At 40.3% G+C, this 20,137-nt stretch overlaps 1 protein-coding gene across 1 annotated transcript; it reads right to left on the bottom strand.

The window, feature by feature from the left end:
• Positions 1–10,281: 10,281 nt before the first annotated feature.
• LOC138897367 (uncharacterized) lies at positions 10,282–10,950 on the bottom strand. Its single transcript, XM_070183331.1, has 3 exons — positions 10,905–10,950; positions 10,554–10,805; positions 10,282–10,484 (listed from the first exon to the last, which is right to left on the bottom strand). The coding sequence occupies exons 1-3, from the start codon at positions 10,948–10,950 to the stop codon at positions 10,282–10,284; spliced, it is 501 nt and encodes a 166-aa protein (XP_070039432.1).
• Between the last annotated feature and the right edge of the window lie 9,187 nt (positions 10,951–20,137).

Raw genomic sequence — 20,137 nt, 5'->3', positions numbered from 1 at the left:
TGTATGAGAAGTTTGCTTCGTGTTGTGGTTTTGGTTCTATAGGATTAAGTTAGTATAGTGTTTTAATTGTTAAGATGTCTATTTTACTTGTGATACTGAGTGGAGGATGGGGACCTGGTGTTCCTTGTGCATAGGTGTGTTTGTGCCGGGCTATGTGTCGCGGTGAGGTGATATTAAGGTAAGATTTGTTGTGGTTGTTGTGTGTGTCTTACTTCGTCCTTGTAGATTGCATCTGCAATATGGTATCGGTGGGGAGTTGTGCTTGTTTGGCTTATTTGACAGTTCTCTCATGTGTTCCTCTTTTCATATCAAATTGTATTCGAGTTATGCTTGTTGGTTTGGATTGCGATGTATGTGCCTGGGTGGCATTCGATGTGGCTTGTCGATCGGATGAGTAGTTATGATTTTCACATGTTTCTTGCATTATTTGCAGTATTGTGAAGCTTTGGAACAAGATTCTAGTCGATATGAGTCTCCTTGCTGGTACCGGGCTTAGTATTGGGCAACTATTATGGTCAAAGTTATTTCTATGGGCATATGGGTGATGTGTTATGTCGCGTGGTTGTATCTTGTTGATGAATGAATGCGTTGTGCAGCTGGTTGTGGATTGTACAATTTATATATGTGAGAATCGAGTCCTTGATGGGTGTTGAAATTTGATTCTAAGGCTTATCGGCATGAGTGGAAGGAACAATCTTCGGTTGGGATGATGTGGTTGGGCTTATGTGGATTGGGGTGATGTAGGATCACCCGTGTGCATCTGTATGTAGAGTTTATACAGTGATTTGATGGCTTGGGAAAGACTCTTGGCACGTTCGAGGACGAACATTTGTTTAAGAGGGAGAGAATGTAATGACCCGACTGGTCATTTTGAGATTTAGCAATCCGTTCAGTGGTTTCGGGTCTTGAATGACTTCATATTGTGTATTATGACGTGTGTGTATGGTCGGTTGATTTTTGGATGTCTCGGGATGAGTTTGGATGAGTAATTCTCATTTTAGAAGCTTAAGTTAAAAATGTTGACCGAGGTTTGACTTTTGTGAAAATGACCCCGGAACGGTGTTTAGATGGCTTCGATAGGTTTTTATCATGATTTTGGACTTGGGCGTATGCCCGGAATTGAATTTGGAGGTCCGTAGTTTGATTTGTGTTGTTTCGCCGGAAGCTGGCAATTTAAAGGCTTAGAATTTTGATAAGTTTGACCGTAGGTTGACTTCATAGATAACATGTTTAGAATTTTGTTTCGAAACTTGGAATAAGTCCGTTTTGCTATTTAGAACTTGTCTGCAAAAGTTTGGAGTCATTCCAAGTTGATTTTGATAGGAATCGGACGTGTTGTTGTATTTTTAGAAGTACTTGAGTTTCATGTTGATTTCATGTGTTTTGGAAGTCCGATTTATGGTTTTGAATGTTATTTTGATGATTTGATCATGTGAGCGAGTTCGTGTTATGCTTTTAGACTTGTGTTGATGTTTGGTTTGGAGCCCCGAGGGCTCGGGTGAGTTTCGGACGCGTTGCGGAGAGTTTGATAGAGTATAAGTTCTGCTAGTTTTGCATAGGTGCTTCAGGTCTCGCATTTGTGAGATATGGATCGCATTTGCGATATTTGGCTTGAGTCTGCTAGCTTCGCATTTGCGAACCCTGTGTTCTCATTTGCGAAGGGGATATGGGCTTAGCAGTGATCGCATTTGCGATCATCTTGATCGCTTTTGCGATGGTCCACTGTTCGCAATAGCGAACTACTCGTCGCATTTGCGATGACAACAGGGGTGTGAGGGGTTTCTCTTTTGCGATAATTTTCTCGCATTTGTGGGGTTCACATTTGCGAACCCCACGTCGCATTAGCAACACATGCGACTGGACATAAAAGCCGAGGGACAGGATTTTGGTCTCATTTTCATATTTTGGAACCCTAGACTCGGTACGAGGTGATTTTCAAGAGGGGTTTTAATCGACAATCATTGGGTAAGTGATTTTGATCAATTTCCAACTATTTTACATGATTGTATGTGAGTTTTAACATCAAAATTATGAGAATCAAAGTGAAATTTTGAGAAACTTTCTGTATGTTTTGAAAAATGAGTATTTGAGTTTTGAGAGTCGATTGTGACTAGGATTTTGAAATAAAACACATATATAGACTCGTGGGGTTATGGGTAGTCAGAATCTACCCTTGGACCCGGGATTTTACCGGGCGAGCCCGGGGTAAACGTTTGTTGACTTTTGAGGAATTTTGCAAAGATCATAGCTTTATTTATTGGAATTGATTTCTCTTGCATTGTTTGATGTTATTAAGTAGACTTTGGTAAGATTTGAGCCAAGCAGAGGTGAATTGTAAAGGAAAAGCTATTTTAGAGTGTTGATTGAGGGCTTTTGAGGTAAGTATTTTGCCTAACGTTGTGTGGGGGAACTACCCCGTATGGATTGGTTTGTTTGCACTATTTGAACTATTTAAAGACGTGTACACAAGGTGATGAGTGTGTACACGATACATATATATAGAAATTTGACTGTTTTAGACTCTTAGGTTTGTTATGTACATTAAAATGAAGTTGCCTTATCATGTTATATCCTCCATTGCTAAATTTATCCTTACATGCCTTATTTGAACTTGATTGGTTCATGTTCTACCCTTTATTGCTAAATATACTCTTATATGCTTTAATTGAAGTTGTTGCCTCTTTCATTATTACATGTTATCTCTTCCATTGTGACTTATCCTCACTTGAAGTCATTGTAAATGTTTTCTCTTCCATTATGATTTATCCTTACTTGAAATCGTTGTTAAATGTTATCTCTCTTATTGTTGAGTTATTCTTATTTGAAATCATTATTACATGTTATCTCTCCTATTCTTGAGTTATTCTTATTTGATATCGTTGTTACACATTATCTCTCTCATTGTTGAGTTATTCTTATTTAGAAGCCATTGTTGCTTGTTATGTCTTTCATTGTGAGATCATTCTTCCGTTTCATTGTGTTTTTGTAATTCTTTTGTTGATTTACTTGGCGTACTCCCGTGTTATTGTTGTTATTGTTGTTGTATTCAGTATTATAGAGCCGAGGGCTATGTGTTGTTGTGGTATTGGAATTGTTTCTATGGAAATGTTGTGGCATATGGGCACATATGGTGCGAGTTGTTATATTGTGTTGTTATGTTTCTTGCTCATGTGGTATTATTGAGAAGATTGTCGTGGTGTTTGCATGTGAGTTGTTGTGATATTGTTATTATTGATATTTTCACATGCGGCGTGACAATGCAACTATATATGTGGGTTTGCGCATGTGGCGAGACAAGGTGGGAATATTATTATGCATGTGTGGTGAGACAAGGCGGGCAATTACTTTATTGTTACGCATGCGGCGAGACAATGGGGGCTATGTTGGGGATGATTTGTGATGAATTGTGATGGCATGGGTTCATTGTTATTGATGATATTTGTGTAGTGGTGTGCCTACCTTATGTGAGTCATGCATATTACGATTTTGTTGTGTTGTTTCTTATGTGCCATTCGTTGTCTCTGATCTTACTTGTTAAATCAAGCTGTGGTAGAATACTTGCACAAGCATACACCGTAATTAGTCACTCATATCAGTCCAAGAAGATGAACCTTGATGTTTACTGATCATTTACATGTATTCTTGTATACCTGCCTTCTGTGCGTGAGTTGCACTGTTAGCACGTGAGTTGTCCCTGCAGATATGAGATATTATTACTGCTAGCACGTGAGTTGTCTGTGTGGATATGGGGTATTGTTACTCTATTAGCACGTGAGTTGTCTGTGCAACACATAAGTTGTCCGTGCGGTTGTGATTTGTAATGTGGGCACAAGATGCTAAGTGATTAGGGTGCGTGATTTGGGACCCGTGATTTGTGATTATGAGGTGTGGTACCTCGGGGAAATTCTTGTATCAGCCTTGTGTGAGAGAGGTTGTTTTTATTAGGTTGTTACTTGTTATCCTTTACTCGATTTTACCGGACTTTAACTGTATTCTGCTTAGTTTATGGCGTTTTTACCTATTTGCTCCTTGTTGTTGATTTTTGTTTTCTAGTTCTTATTGCAAGCACTGTAACATTATTTTTATCATGTTTAGCCTTACATTGTTCTATGTTATTTTTATATTCATACTTGTACATGTTATTATGTCTAGTAGATATCTTGACTGTTCCTCGTCACTACTCCACCGAGGTTAGTCTTGATACTTACTGGGTACTGCTGTAGTGTACTCATGCTACGCTTGCTGCACATCTTTGTGCAGATCCAGGTATCTCGGGGCGTGTTGATGATTAGAAAGTTGATCATGTTCGTAGACCTCGGAGTCACCTTTTGAAGTTTACTTTGTATTGTTTATTTCTATTCCGAACAGTTGTATTTAGAGATTTTTTAGTGAACTCAGTAGTGCTTATATCTTGTATTACCGATTTTGGAATGTTGTATATCTACTTGAGATTGTCGGCTTTATATAGAGATTTCTGTTTCATGTTTAATAGTTGATTGATTAAAACCTGTTATTAATTCAGTAAGTGTTAGGCTTAGCTAGTCTTAGAGACTAGGTGCCATCACGACTCATACGCAGAGATTTTGGGTGGTGACAGTTTGACTGCAAGCTCAATATGTTTCAGTCTTTTTATAGAATCCATACATAGCATGGCTAGGTATAGTAGACTCCCATACAGATTGAATGGCTTCCTATGAAGGAATGTTGCTTCAATAAAACATTTAATAATCTAAAAGGCTTTGGAAGCTTTTTTCTGGCAACAAGAGTTGTCTGAGCAGCCAGGGTTCAATTAATGAGCTTCAACATTGCTATACATGCTAATCCACTGAGCATTTCCAAATGCCCAGTCGATTAAGCTATAGATTCTATCACCAGACTCTCTCCTATTACACCAAGAGAATTGACACCCCTTCTTTCGAATCTGACCAAGTCCAATATCATCAATACAGTCTTGAATGTCTTGTGTTTCTGCCTGTTGGACTAGTGCTCCATTGATCCTATCATTCAAAGATAATATGGTTTTGAAGTCCCCTAGGACAATCCATGGATCCACCATATTATTGTTGATCATTCTTAATTTTTCCTATATTTCCTTCTTGCCAGCGATAGTGTTATAGCCATATACAAAGGTGGCATAGCAAGTAAATCTATACTCTTTGTTTTTCACTTGAAAGTGTACCATATTAGGTTGTGAGTATAGGATATTGACCATCACTTGTTGTGGTTTCCAACAGATCCATATCCTTCATGCTGGGCATTCTGTATAGTTAGTGTCAACCTGCGAATCAGCCACTAATTTCCTCGGTACTTTTCAGCACTTCTAGCTCTAAATTTTGTCTCAAGGAAACCTAAGAGAACTTCTTTATTCTTAAGTAGAAAGGATTTTGAATTCCTTCTGCTTGAAGGGCTCATTCAGCCCTCTAATATTCCATGATCCAAAGATCATGGAGGCTTCTTAGATTGATTAGTACACCTTACCACTTTACTAGTGGTTACCTCTGGTTGTATACTTAGAGAAATAAAGTGATTAGGTCTAAGCATTATTTCCACTTCATCAATTAACTTGTCTCTGAGCATGTCACGCCCCATCATCGGGAGGCGTGATCGGCGCTCAACCGAGTGAACCCGGTCGAGCAAGCCTGTTAGATACTTTCTACCCAACTCACCCATGATCAAGAAAAGACATGATTTCATTAATTAGACAGAAGTAAGTTCATACATATAACATTAAACCGTTTCCTTAGCTATTTCACCTTTGAGTCTCAAAATATACAGATTCTTATAGTCTGAGTGAAACAAGTGATCAAACACAATATATACTTGTTTAACATTCCCAACACCCATATACAACCCACATAGTGTCTATAGAGCCTCTAAAGATACAAAAGAGAGTAAGGATGGTACCGGCAATAAGACCCCGGCTATACCTCAAAAGGTGACCATAATATAAACAAAAGGTACAATACTTAACCCCGGAATGAAATGGGGCTCACCGAGTCCGCTGAGAAGAGGATGCAACACTATCTGCAATCAACACTATCTGCTAGGTAACCACCTGCATCCATTTAAAGATCCAGCGCCCCCGGCAAAAGGGATGTTAGTACCATTGAATAGCACTAGTATGTAAATGGAAACACCATCTCAATAGAATGAATAATAATACAAGAGGAACGGTCAAAAATTCAATAAGAGCTTTAAATAATATTAAAACATCAATTTAAAGATCACATAAGTTTTCAAGTCAATTTCCACGTTGTTAGGTTGGGTGATCTTTAGTACCGATATTCCATAATTCACAATACCTCTGTATTCTTACACGGAGTCCGATCTAGACTCGATCGGCTAGGTCATCTCATTTGAGACATTACCACAATTTCGTTATAATTTCCAGCACAGTACCACCATATGTGCGGCAGGGCATCCGATCATGGCTCGATCGGCTAGGCCATCTCATATGAGACATCAACCATTTTTACAATTTCATCCATAATACCACCGTATTCTCATACGGAGTCCGATCTCGGCCCGATCGGCTAGGCCATCTCATTTGACACATTACCTTTTTCAGTCAATCATCTCACATCGTACTTCTTTCATATACTTTCAATTCATTGGCACTAGTGATTACAATTACAAAGTCATTCTCGGCACTTGGCCTTATTTCATAGTTCCAGTCCCTTTTTTTTCCACATTCAAACATCATTATCACTATCCACAACAATAAGGCTTCCCATTCAAGACATTAGATTCACATATGAGCAATTTGGGAATCTTAGGCACATAGAGGCTTTTCATACAATTTGGCATAACAACCTTTATTTCGATCTTGACATGAAGTCTTAATATTCCTAACACATATTCCACATTTTGAACATATTCTCAAATGGCAAGATGACATGATGATGCATTTAGAATAAACATTGTACAAACATCCTTTCAACACAACCACATTAGGAATAGCCAATTCAATAACGATCAAGGACTTACTCCAATTATATGAACACCATGGGATTTGATTCTAAGAAGAAGGGGATTTAGCCGACATACCTCAATTGAGCTTCTCAAACTCTAAAATGACCCGGAATTCTTAGCAACTTCAATCTATTTTAGAAATATAACAAGTTGGACCAAAATTAGGAAGATGAACATGGTTTTAGCTCATTTGAGCATATTATCAAACACTAGGTGTGCATCAATGTTTTAAGGCCCTTTTTGTGGAAGATTCCATCATTCCACAACCCATTCTCTATCATTTTAAGATCATAATCTTCCCACATACTACAAGGATACATGCATGCAAGGTAAGCACTCCCATTCCCATGAATTACCTTACTAATGGCCCATTCTAGTAACATTTTGAAATTAAGAGTTTGGGTGATAGAATCTTACCTCTTAGGAAGAAGACCTAGGTGCCTCTCTTGATAGTCTTCAAGGTTTTAAGTGAGAATTAAAGAGAAATTTGATGAAGATCACTTCCTCCCTCTAGGACCCTCTCTCTTAATCTAAAAATATCAGAAAATATGATCAAAATGGTCTAAGGTAGGTGTTTTAACGGAATATGGTCGGGTTTAAAAACTTCAAAAATGAAGCTCTGGAACAGGTTCTACGGTCGCATATACGACCTCATAATGGTTATGCGGTCCGCGAAATTGGGGTGCCAAAACTGGAAAATAACTGACCGGGTCTGCGGTCAATATGCAGCCCGCAGACCTATTCTGCGGTCCCATAATGCACCGCAGAACGGTTTTGCGGTCTCATAGTGCACTGCAGAACCTCCCTCCGAAAAATCCCAAGGCGGGATATACGACAAGAGTGCGGCCCGCGAAACGGTTATGCGGTCGCATAATGGCCGCAAAATTGACAACAAAAATGCCCCAGAAAACGGTCGCATAATGGGCCGCAAAAATGCCTACTTATGCCCAACATTTTCCTTTAATTCCCTAGCGCATTGTTCAATCCAAAAAGTCTGAACCGTTCTTAACCTCTACGCCTACTTTGGCATCCCGGAATCTGAGTTTTTAGGAAAACAATTTATGGGGCCTTACATCCTCCCCCACTTAAGATCATTCGTCCTCGAATGAGGATCATGGTTTACTATTAGCACCTTATGCAACTCAGTTTTTCATACCCTACACCAGCAACACTAAATTTAACTAACTCCCTAAATTTCCAAAACATTCGCCAGAGTTTCCTTTGTAACTAGGCCTATCCACCTGTCAGAGAGCCCCAAAATCACATTCTAAACATGTACACAATCCAACGATGTAACATAACTTATAACAATATTAACCGTGGCCTCATATAAACAACGTATAATCAAAAGGAACACCTTTACATTAACTAAACAAGTGATACAAAATTCACAGGCGACCAGTTCATAAAAAGAAAGGATTACACAGTTATTCAAACAAGTGAGGATACTTCTTCTTCATTTCTTCCTTGATATACAACTGAGCATATTGTTCCCTATATCGATAGATTTAACTGGCAAGAAATGTTCTGATTTTGTGAGTCGATCTACAATCACCCAAATTTAGTCAAACTTGCGCGGAATGCGAGGTAATCTTACCACAAAGTCAATATTAATCATTTCCCACTTCCACATTGGAATTTTTATGTTTTGTGCCAACCCACCAGGCCGTTGATGTTCGGCTTTCACTTGCTGACAATTTGGACACCTTGCCACAAGGTCAGCCACCTTTCTTTTCATGTCATTCCACCAATAGACTTTATTGAGATCTTGGTACATCTTTGTAGAATCTGGGTGCACAGAATACCTAGAAGCGTGAGCCTTGATCATCATTCTTTCTCGGAGACCATCTACATTCGGAACACATAGTTGCCCTTGGTACCTTAGTGTACCATCATCCATGCCAAGCACAAAAGCCATAGTTTTATGTTTTTGAATCCCCTCCTTGAATTGCACCAAAAATGGATTGTTGTATTGCTTCTCTTTGACTTCCACTACAAGCGACGATTCAGCCCTATTTTGCACAATTACCCCTTCTTCACTAGAGTCCGCAAGACGAACTCCCAAACTAGCCAATTTATGGACTTCCTTGGCCAATGGCCTTTGATATACCTCCAAGTGTGCCAAACTACCCATAGATTTACGGCTAAGAGCATCCGCCACAATATTGGCTTTCCCCGGGTGATATAGAATATCGCTGTCGTAATCCTTGAGTAACTCCATCCATCTTCTCTATCTCAGATTCAGCTCCTTTTGTTTGAAAATATATTGACGACTCTTGTGGTCCGTGAATACATCCACATGGACCCCATACAAATAATAACGCCAAATTTTCAATGTAAAAACCACCGCCGCAAGTTCTAAGTCATGAGTTGGATAGTTCTTTTCATGATTCTTGAGTTGCCTAGAAGCATATGCTATAACCTTGCCGTGTTGCATTAACACACACCCAAGCCCAATTCTTGAAGCATCACAATACACCACAAATCTTGTACCCTCTGGCAAGGTCAACACCGGCGTTGTAGTCAATCTTGATTTCAACTCCTGGAAGCTCCTTTCACAAGCATTAGACCATTGGAACTTAACTGCTTTATGAGTCAATTTAGTCAACAGATAGGCAAGAGCAGAGAACCCCTCCACAAACTTCCTGTAATACCCTACTAAGCCCAAAAAACTACGAATCTCGATTGGCGTTGTAGGTCTAGGCCAATTCTTTACTGCTGAAATATTTTGAGGATCAACCTTAATTCCTTCTCTAGAGACAACATGACCCAAGAATGTGACAGATTTGAGCCAAAATTCACACTTTAAAAATTTTGCATACAATTGGTGTTGATGAAGAGTCTGCAAAACTGCCCTGAGATGATCGACATGTCCTCTCAACCTCGGGAATACACAAGAATATCGTCAATGAATACTATCACAAAGGAATCGAGAAAAGGCTTGAAAACCCGATTCATAAGATCCATGAAAGCTATTGGGGCATTTGTTAGCCCAAAAGACATTACCAGAAATTCAAAGTGCCCATACTGGATTCTGAAAGCTGTTTTCGGAATATCCTGCTCCCTAATCTTCAATTGGTGATACCCCAATCTTAGGTCAATCTTGGAGAAATATTTAGCACCCTTTAATTGATCAAACAAGTCATTTATCCTTGGCAGTGGGAACTTATTCTTGATTATGACCTTATTGAACTGCCGATAGTCAATACACAGTCTCAATGACCCATATTTCTTCCTTACAAAGAGAACTGGTGCACCACAAGGTGACACACTCGGCCGGATGAAACCCTTCTCTAGCAAATCCTTCAACTACTCCTTTAGTTCCTTCAATTCTGTCGGCGCCATTTTGTCAGGTGGAATGGATATAGGCTGCATGCATGGCATCACATTGATCCCAAAATCAATCTCCCTATCTGGTGGGATCCCAGGTAGCTTAACAGGAAAGACCTCCAAAAATTCATTCATAACTGGCACGGACTCAAGTGTAGGTGCCTCAGCATCGGTGTCCGTGACTCAGACCAAATGGTAAATACACCTCTTGTTTATCATCTTTGTGGCCTTAAGGTAAGAAATAAACCTACCTTCGGCAACAACTAGCTCATTAGGAAATTCAAACCTCACAGTTCTAGTTCGGCAATCGAAATTGGCAAAACATGAATAAAGCCAATCCATTCCCATAATTACATCAAAATCAACCATCCCCAATCCAATGAGGTCGGCCACGGTGTCTCGACCATGCACCATGACAACACAACCCTTATACACCCTTACGGCCATAATAGACTCGCCAACCAGAGTAGATTCAGAGAATGGCTCAGAAAGCTGTTCCGGTTCTATCCCAAATTCCATAGCAACAAAAGGGGTAACATAGGACAAGGTGGATCCGAGATCAATAAGAGCATATACATCATGAGATTGGACAGTCAATATACCTGTGACAATATTTGGAGAAGCCTCTGCACTCTGGCGACCACTCATAGCATAGAAACGGCTGTGTCCTCCTGAACCTTACGCACCACCCCTAGCTACACCACGCCCTACTGGTGCCGGAGGGCCTCGAGCTGGAGAGGGTACTGAAGATGTAATAGCTTCAGAACTGGATGGCTGTGCTGTGCCCCTGCCCGCACCCTGGCGGGATGAACGGCACTCCCTCTGAATATGACCCCCCAATCCGCACCCGTAACATATAGGTAAGTCCATGTAACAGACCCCCGAGTGCATCTTCCCACACCTGGGGCATGGGGGTCTCCACTGTTGCTTGAATCTCCCTCCTGATCAGCCCTGATAGTGGGGTCCCCTGCTGCCCTGATTGGGCCTGAAGCGACTCATTTGCTGCTGACTATGCCCCGCTGGCGGTGCTCTGGCTGAAGACTAAGCATAAAACTGGGTTGGCCCTGATGACCCTCCCCTGAAAGCTGATCTTCCCCCATCAAATGACTCCCCAAAGTTGCCCGCGGATCGGGCCTTGCTGGTACCCTCTCGCTCCCTTCTGTTCTTCAACTTGCGTTTCTCTATAGCTTGAGCAAATGCTACCATTTTCCCATAGTTCATATCTGAATTCAAGGTAGTTGTAGTGGCCTCATTGATAACCAAGGGGCCAAGGCCCTGCACAAACCGGCGCACTCTAGCCTCCATAGTAGGCAACATAAGAATGGCATATTTATACAGACGCGCGAACTCCATGTTATACTACCACACACTCTTACTCCCTAGCTTAAGATTCTCAAACTCTGCGGCACGGGCTGCCCTAGTCTCGGCAGGCAAGAAATGGTCTATAAAGGCATCAGCATACTCACTCCACCTCGCTGGAGGGCTCCCCTCCTCCCGAGAGTCCTCCCACAGCTCAAACCAAGAATAGGCCACCCCTTTCAGGCGGTAGGCGACCAACTCCACTCCCTCTGTCTCAGTAGCGTGCATAACCCGAAGAGTCTTATGCATATCATCAATGAAGTCATGTGGGTCCTCCTCGAGATTAGCACCCGTGAACACCGGCGGATCCAATTGCAGAAACCTGTTCACCCTAGAACTAGTAGAATCTCCTTGTGGGCTAGAATATGTGGGTGTAACATTCGACCTTTGGGCATGAGAAGCCATTATCTGAGTGAGCATCTGAATAGATCCCCTAAGATCACCATCAGAAATAACATGGCCGGAAGCTGGGGCTGGAGGTGGAATCAAAATATCAGGTGGAGGAACCGTCGCACCCTCAGTAGGTGTAGGAACTGGTATGGCCTGGTCCGGTGTAGTGGAATCAGGTAGTGTAGCAGTTGGGGGATTATCCTCACCCCTCGGGTGTTCACTCACATCATCAAATAAAGGGTCAACTGCCACTCTTAAGGCGGCGTTGGCTCCTTGACCAGTTCTTGCTCTCTTCCTAGGTGCCATATACTGAAAGTTAAAGGAATGCACGAGTTAGAGGAGGAACAATTGCACATTTAGTTTCATCGCACGATCCAGAATATCAAAGAAGGGTATTATTCCTAAATGTCCAAGTAGCCTCCAACTTATAGATGTGGTCGACAACACACCGATAAGAAGGACTCTACCAGACACGGCTCTGAGACATCCTAGGACACTTTAAAACTTTAGGCTCTGATACCAAGTTTGTCACGCCCCATCCTCAGGAGGCGCGACCGGCGCTCAACCAAGTGAACCCGGTTGAGCAAGCCTGTTAGATACTTTCTACCCAACTCACCCATGATCAAGAAAAGACATGATTTTATTAATTAGACCGAAAGAAGTTCATACATAAAACATTAAACCATTTCCTTAGCTATTTCGCCTTTAAGTCTCAAAATACACAAATTCTTATAGTCTGAGTGGAACAAGTGATCAAACAAAACATATACCTTTTGAGTGGAATAAGTGATCAAAATACACAGATTCTTATAGGCCATCTCATTTGAGACATCAACCATTTTCACAATTTCATCCACAATACCACCGTGTTCTCACACGGAGTCTGATCTCGGCCTGATCGGCAAGGCCATCTCATTAGAGACATTACATTTTTCAGTAAATCATCTCACATCATACTTCTTTCATATACTTTCAATTCATTGGCACTAGAGATTATGATTACAAAGTCATTCTCGGCACGTGGCCGTATTTCATAGTTCCGGTCCTTTTTTTTTCCACATTCAAACATCATTATCATTATCCACAACAATAAGGCTTCCCATTCAAGACATTAGATTCACATATGAGCAATTTGGGAATCTTAGGCACATAGAGGCTTTTCATACAATTTGGCATAACAAACTTTATTTCGATCTTGACATGAAGTCTTAACATTCCTAACACATATTCCACATTTTGAACAAATTCTCAAATGGCAAGATGACATGATGAAGCATTTAGAATAAATATTGAGCAAACATCCTTCAACCGAACCACATTAGGAATAGCCAATTCAATAACGATCAAGGACTTACTCCAATTACATGAACACCATGGGATTCGATTCTAAGAAGAAGGGGGTTTAGCCAACATACCTCAATTGAGCTTCTCAAACTCTAAAATGACCCGGATTCTTAGCAACTTCAATCTATTTTAGAAATATAACAAGTTGGACCAAAATTAGGAAGATGAACATGGTTTTAGCTCATTTGAGCATATTATCAAACACTAGGTGTGCATCAATTTTTTAAGGCTTTTTTTGTGGAAGATTCCATCATTCCCCAACCCATTCTCTATCATTTTTAGCTTACAATCTTCCCACATACTACAAGGATACATACATGCAAGGTAAGCACTCCCATCCCCATGAATTGCCTTACTAATGGCTCATTCTAGTTACATTTTGAAATTAAGAGTTTGGGTGATAGAATATTACCTCTTAGGAAGAATACCTAGGCGCCTCTCTTGATAGTCTTCAAGGTTTTAAGTGAGAATTGAAGAGAAATTTGATGAAGATCACTTCCTCCCTCTAGGACCCTCTCTCTCACTCTAAAAATATCAGAAAATATGATAAAAATGGTCCAAGGTAGGTGTTTTAACGGAACAGGGTCGGGTTTAAAAACCTCAAAAATGAAGCTCCGAAACAGGTTATATTGTCGCATATGCGACCGCATAATGGTTATGCGGTCCGCGAAATTGGGGTGCCAAAACTGGAAAAAAACTTATCGGGTCTGCAGTCACTATGCAGCCCGCGGACCTGTTCTGCGGTCTCATAATGCACCACATAATGGTTCTGTAGTCACATAGTGCACCGTAGAACCTCCTTCCTAAAAATTCCAAGGCATGATATACGACAAGAGTGCGGCCCGTGAAATGGTTATGCGGTCGCATAATGGCCGCGAAATTGACAACAAAAATGCCCCAGAAAACTGTCCCACTTTGGGACCAGTCTGCGGTCCCCAGAGTGGTTCTGCGGCCGTAGAATGGGCCACTGAAATGCCTACTTCAGCCCAACATTTTCCTTCAATTCCCTAGCACACTATTCAATCCAAAAAGTCTGAACCGTTCTTAACCTCTATGCCTACTTTGGCATCACGGAATCCGGGTTTTTAGGAAAATATTTTACAGGGCCTTACAGAGCATTTTTTTCTAGCATCACTTGCTTCCCTCTATAAATTGGTGGCGCCTGTTTTTGTGTTTTATTAATAAGATCTTGGTCAGCTTTGGTCTGCTCAATGACATAAGATTGTTTAGCTATTTGCTTAAAGTCCTTAGCCTCCTCCTTCTACTAGTTCTGGCTAGGTCCAGCCTTAGTCTTCCATTCCATTTTATATTGTTTCTTCTTCCTATTGATCTGATGTTGCATTGGTACATAAGTCTCTGGCACTTCCTTGCAGCTCCCATTAACATGCCTCATTTGCAAGCAATCTTGACAGTATATGGGCTTCCACTTATACTCAATAGGTTTTCGACATTTCCCATTAGGCATTTTAAGGAAGATTTTTTCTAGCAAAGGCTGGAAAATATCCATCTCTATTAATATTCTAGCATAAGTGTAAGGCCCTGTAAAACATTTCCTAAAAACCGGGGTTCCGTGATGCCGGAGTAGGCGTACAGGTTAATAGTAGTAGAAATTCTTCGTGGCAAGCTTGCGAGCCGCAGTTCGTACTTTTTGGATTGAACAATATACTGGGGAGTTAAAGGAAATATTTTTGCAGAAGCTACGACCCATTGTGCGGTCGCATAATCACTCTGCCGGCCGCAGAATGGCTGCAGAGTGAAGCAACATTTTTGGCCAATTTTGAAGTCAATTTCACGGCCAATTATGCGACCGCATAACCGTTTCGCGGACCGCACTTTGGTCGCATAGTCATCCTTACACTTTTGCGGAGGGAGGTTCTGTGGCACATTATGCGACTGCAGAATAGGTCTGCGGGTCGCATAATGGCCGCAGAGTGAAGCAGGCCAGCCCAGTTCCCAGGACCACCTTTTGCGGTCATTTCACGGACCGCATAATCATTATGCGGTCACATATGCGACCGCAAAACCTGTTTCGGAGCTTCATTTTTTGGGTTTTTAAATCCGACCCTATTCCATTAAAACACATCCCATAGACCATTTCGAGCTTATTTTTGATATCTTTAGAGTGAGAGAGAGTCCTAGAGGGAGAAAGTGATCGTCATCAAAAAATTTCTCTTCAATTCTTGCTTAAGCCTTTGAATATTAACAAGGAAAACTCACTAGGTCTTCATACAAGAGGTAAGATTCTACACCCTAGCCCTTCATTTCGAAATTTATCTAAGAATGGGTAATTAGCAAGACAATTCTTGGGTAATGGAGTTGTTATCTTGCATGCATGTGTTATCAAAGAAGGTGGGAAGGTTGTGAGCTAAAAATGGTAGAAAATGGGTTGGGGAATGATGGAATTTTTCACAAAAGGGCCTTAAGAACTTTAATGCACACCTAGTGTTTGATAAAATGCTCAAATGAGCTAGAACCATGATCATCCTCCTAATTTTGATTCAATTTGTTACATTTTCAAAATAGATTGAAGTTGCTAAGATTTCCGGAATATTTTAGAGTGTAAGTAAGCTCGATTGAGGTATGTTGGACAAACTTTCTCTCTTAGAATCGAATTCCATAATGTTCCCGTGAGTTTCAAGGTGTGGGTTGCGCATTAAAATGTTATGGCTTTGAATTGTATTTCAAGTGAAAGCTAGTATGCCAAACTGTCTGAGAAAATCTCAATATTCTTAAGACTCTTAATTGCTCATATGTGTACCTAAAGTCTTGATTAGAAATGTCTTATTATTGATAATCTATAAAGATGGTTGGAAATGAAATAATTGAATTGGGGATATAGTGTGTGGCCGACGTGCCAAGAATTTAAGTTATGATTATGGCTGGTAGTGAAAATGATTTGAGAGAATGCGATAAAGAATATGAAATGAGCCTCGACTCAATTGTTTAAAAATGATTTCAAAAATAGAATTGCTTAAAAGATTTTGTACTCAATTCATGCCCATAAGTGGCTGCTTTAACTAATGCTTTGCTTTATAAATATATCCAGTGTGATTCGAGTTCTTACATACTCGGGTGTTGAAATTGTATATTGTCATTTCTGGGAAGAAGTATTGCAAGAATAAATGGTGTATTGATTGCCTATGATTTTGATGTGTGCTTGTATTGCTGGTCGGTATGCCCTATTATTTGGAAAGAAACCTTTTGTGTTTAAAGTTCCCATTACTAATAAATTTGAGTTATATGATTGCTAAAATATTCTATATGTTGATATTTGATGGTGATCTTTGAAATTGAAAGAGGTGAAAGTGTGGAATATGAAATACGGCCACCGTGCCAGGAATAATGAATCTTGTGAATGGCCAAAAGAGCTAAGGAAATATTGTTGTTGTGAATGTCTGGAAATACTAATAAGAATTTATACAATGTGAAAGATATTGAGGTGAGTACAATCGTATTTATGTTACCTTTGTGTGCAAATCAAATCAAAAATATTTTTGGGAGCATCATTAGCAAAACCGAGGAAGGATGGGTCATAAGGCCCACACCTGAAACTACACGTGCCGGTATAGGGGTGGATTGTGATTGTTCCCCTTATTTGGGATGAAATTGAAATATTGGAAAAATTATGATATTATTCCCCTTAATTGGGATGAAACTGGTAACAATTTTGGATTGGAAAAGTCAACCCACACGGCATATGTGGGAAGGCGGTCTAGCTGATCGAGTGGAGATCAGACGCCATGTTGCACACATGGTGGTACTACTCTTGGTAACAACTTTCTTTCGCATCACTCGTCAAATCACATTGTTCGTGGGGAGATGGCCTAGCCGATCAGGCATGATCGGACTCCGTGCTAACAAAAATGGTGGTATATTGGTGCTAATGATCTCCCAACCAAAAATTATATATGAATTTCGTATTTTGAAAATTATTATGTTTTAACTGGATATTTGGATATTGTTGATTGTGACTTGCTGTTTCTATGTGTTGTCTTTTCTTATATGGTCATTCTATTTTGAAAGAGGACTTTTAGCTTTAAATACTAGTACTATTCGACAGTACTAACGTCCCTTTTACCGGGGGCGCTGCGATGTAGGTGGATCCATAGCAGGCGGCACTGATCTGTGATAGCGGTACACTTCCTTCAGCACTTGGTGAGCTCCACTTCATCCCGGGCTCACATATTGTATCTTTTGTTCATATTATTATGATGCCTCAAGGTATAGCCGGAGCCTTGTTGCCGGCATTTTTACATTACTCTTCTATTGTACTTAGAGGCTCCGTAGACAAGTTGTGGGTTGTGGTTGATGTTAGGGAATTGAACTAGAAATGTTGGTATTTAGAAATCATATTTTTTATTAATTCTATAAACTCGTAATATTTTAGAAATTATGAATGAAGCTTCTAATGGGAATGATAAGGAAGTTGTTAATAAGAATCTTTTCAGTGTTTGATTAATGGAGTACATCTCCTCTTTATCCATGGATGAATTTGTGTAGAAGAAAATCTAACAGGCTTGCTCGGCCGGATTTTTTTGGTTGAGCGTCGGTCGCGCTCCCCGAGTTTGGGGCTTGACAATAAGCAATCCTATTCTCTTATGTCGTAAGTTTATCAGTGCAGACAGGATTCCCAAGACAGCTTGCTATTCTACCTAGGTTCCCAGGTGCCCAAAATTGAATTGGCAAGTTTGGAAATATTACCCACATAGGAATAATTTGATTAGGCTCATCATTTCTTTGGAATTCTGGATCCCACTGCTTTAGAACAAAAGGTCTATAATTGAGTGTATAGGGTCCTTGCTACAGTATTGTTGCTTTATCTTCCTCACTCTTTAATTTAAAAATAAAGTACCCATCGTTATGCAAAAATATCCGAGGGGTAGTAGCAAAGTTCCAAACCCCATAAGCAAACTTCAACATTTTCTTAAATGTAGGGTTTCCTCTGATGACATATCCAATTAGTGCTAAACTCCATTTTTTATTCTGCTCAGCTATTTCCTAGGGGTTTAGTTTGACTACTTTAACACCGTCTTTCATTACCCTTAGATAATAGTGAAGCTTCGATCCCATTTTTTGCGTTCTGTTATCCTTCACAACTTCAGCCATAGTAAGCTTAGCTCCACTAAAATTGGTCGAGAATGTTATTTTCATCGCCGCATTCTAAGCACCTACATTTGGATCTTGTGGAGTCTCTGCTACAATCGGTGGGGATCCTATTTGTAGTACTAAAAAAGGACTCCCCATCCCTAGTAACCAATGAGCCAATTGAATCGGTGCTAAGAACTGGGGAACACCTAATTCTGGTGTTATCTGTCTAGAGGCACGCGCGGCGGCCTTGGGAGAGGCCAGCAATGGACTAGTCGGCCAATGTTTCCGCATCATCTCAAAAGAGGAGCATGTTAGTAACCCTAACGTAACATCCGTCGAGAGAATCTCCAAATAGGCTATTTAATTTTGAGCTTCCTATTTAGTACACAAATCAAAATACACTTTCTCAAAGTGTAGGCAAAACCCCAAATTCCATCTCAAAATTCCATGTTTTGGGTGTTTATAATTCATTTAGAAATCACTTACCCCAAAGTCTTGTGTGAAAATCTCCATGAGAAATTGCCCCTCTCCAAGTCTAAGGTTCAAAATATGAGAAATGAGCTCAAAATTCTGATATACACAACTTAAATCTAGCTACAGATGTCGCATTTGCGACCAAAGGCTCGCAAATGCGACCCTCGGAAAGCCACCTCAGGCTCGTAAATGTGAATCCCGTTGACCCAGCCAATGTTGTAAATCCCCAAAGCTACTGGTCGCAAAAGCTATGCCACAACTCCCAAAAGTGAACAAGTATCCCAGAAGCCCATAGTCCTAATTTGCGACACATATCCTTGCATATGCGACCCCCCTGGCTCAACTAGGTTGCACAAGCGACAACTCCTTCGCAAATGCAGTCACATTTGCAACACCCACATCGCAAATGCAAAAAACCATAACCAACACAACTCAACTTAGCAAAACAAATCTGAAACTAATAAGAAACTCACTCAAGCCCCTCGGGGTTCCGTCAAAAAATGCCAACAAGTCCGAATATATTATCCCAGATTATCTAAAGGCTCTAAACATCATAAATAACATCAAAACCAAGAATCAAAGATCAAAATTATTCTCTTAACTTTCCAACATTTGAACTTCGTTGAATGCATCCTAATCACACCTTGCCCACAAAGTACTGATGAAAATATACTCAAAGTTTGCCTCTTCCCCTGTTCCAAAACTCAAAATAATGAAAATATGCAAATGTCACGACCCAAAAATCCTGCCTTGAGGTCGTGACAGCACCTAGCCAAACTTGCTAAGCAAGACAACTTGAAATCAATAATTAAAGTCTATTTTTATTATTTAATAGAGAGATATAACAATAAAAGATGAAAATAGTCTCAAAACAGTGACACTATCTGATAAAATCACAAGCAAGTCCTAAACACGGCCAATACAATATGCCCCAAAGACTAGGTGACACAAGTACACGAGCAAACTATGGAAAAGAGAACAACTTTGTGTATATATAACAACAGTGTGAAATGCAATAGAGAAATAAAATAAAAGAACAGGGACTCAGGAATTGCGAAATAAAACCATGAAGTGTAGCTCACCCTAAGTCTCCATATAGTCTCCTAGCTCAAATCAGGAAGCTCTGCTAGGACACACCTGCGGATCTGCACAGAAGATATGCACAAGCGTAGTATGATTA

Source organism: Nicotiana tomentosiformis, chromosome 8 (genome assembly GCF_000390325.3).
Source record: "Nicotiana tomentosiformis chromosome 8, ASM39032v3, whole genome shotgun sequence".
NCBI classification, from domain to species: domain Eukaryota; kingdom Viridiplantae; phylum Streptophyta; class Magnoliopsida; order Solanales; family Solanaceae; genus Nicotiana; species Nicotiana tomentosiformis.
Note: the sequence above shows the minus strand (reverse complement) of the source record. Positions and strands in the feature narration are given on the sequence as shown.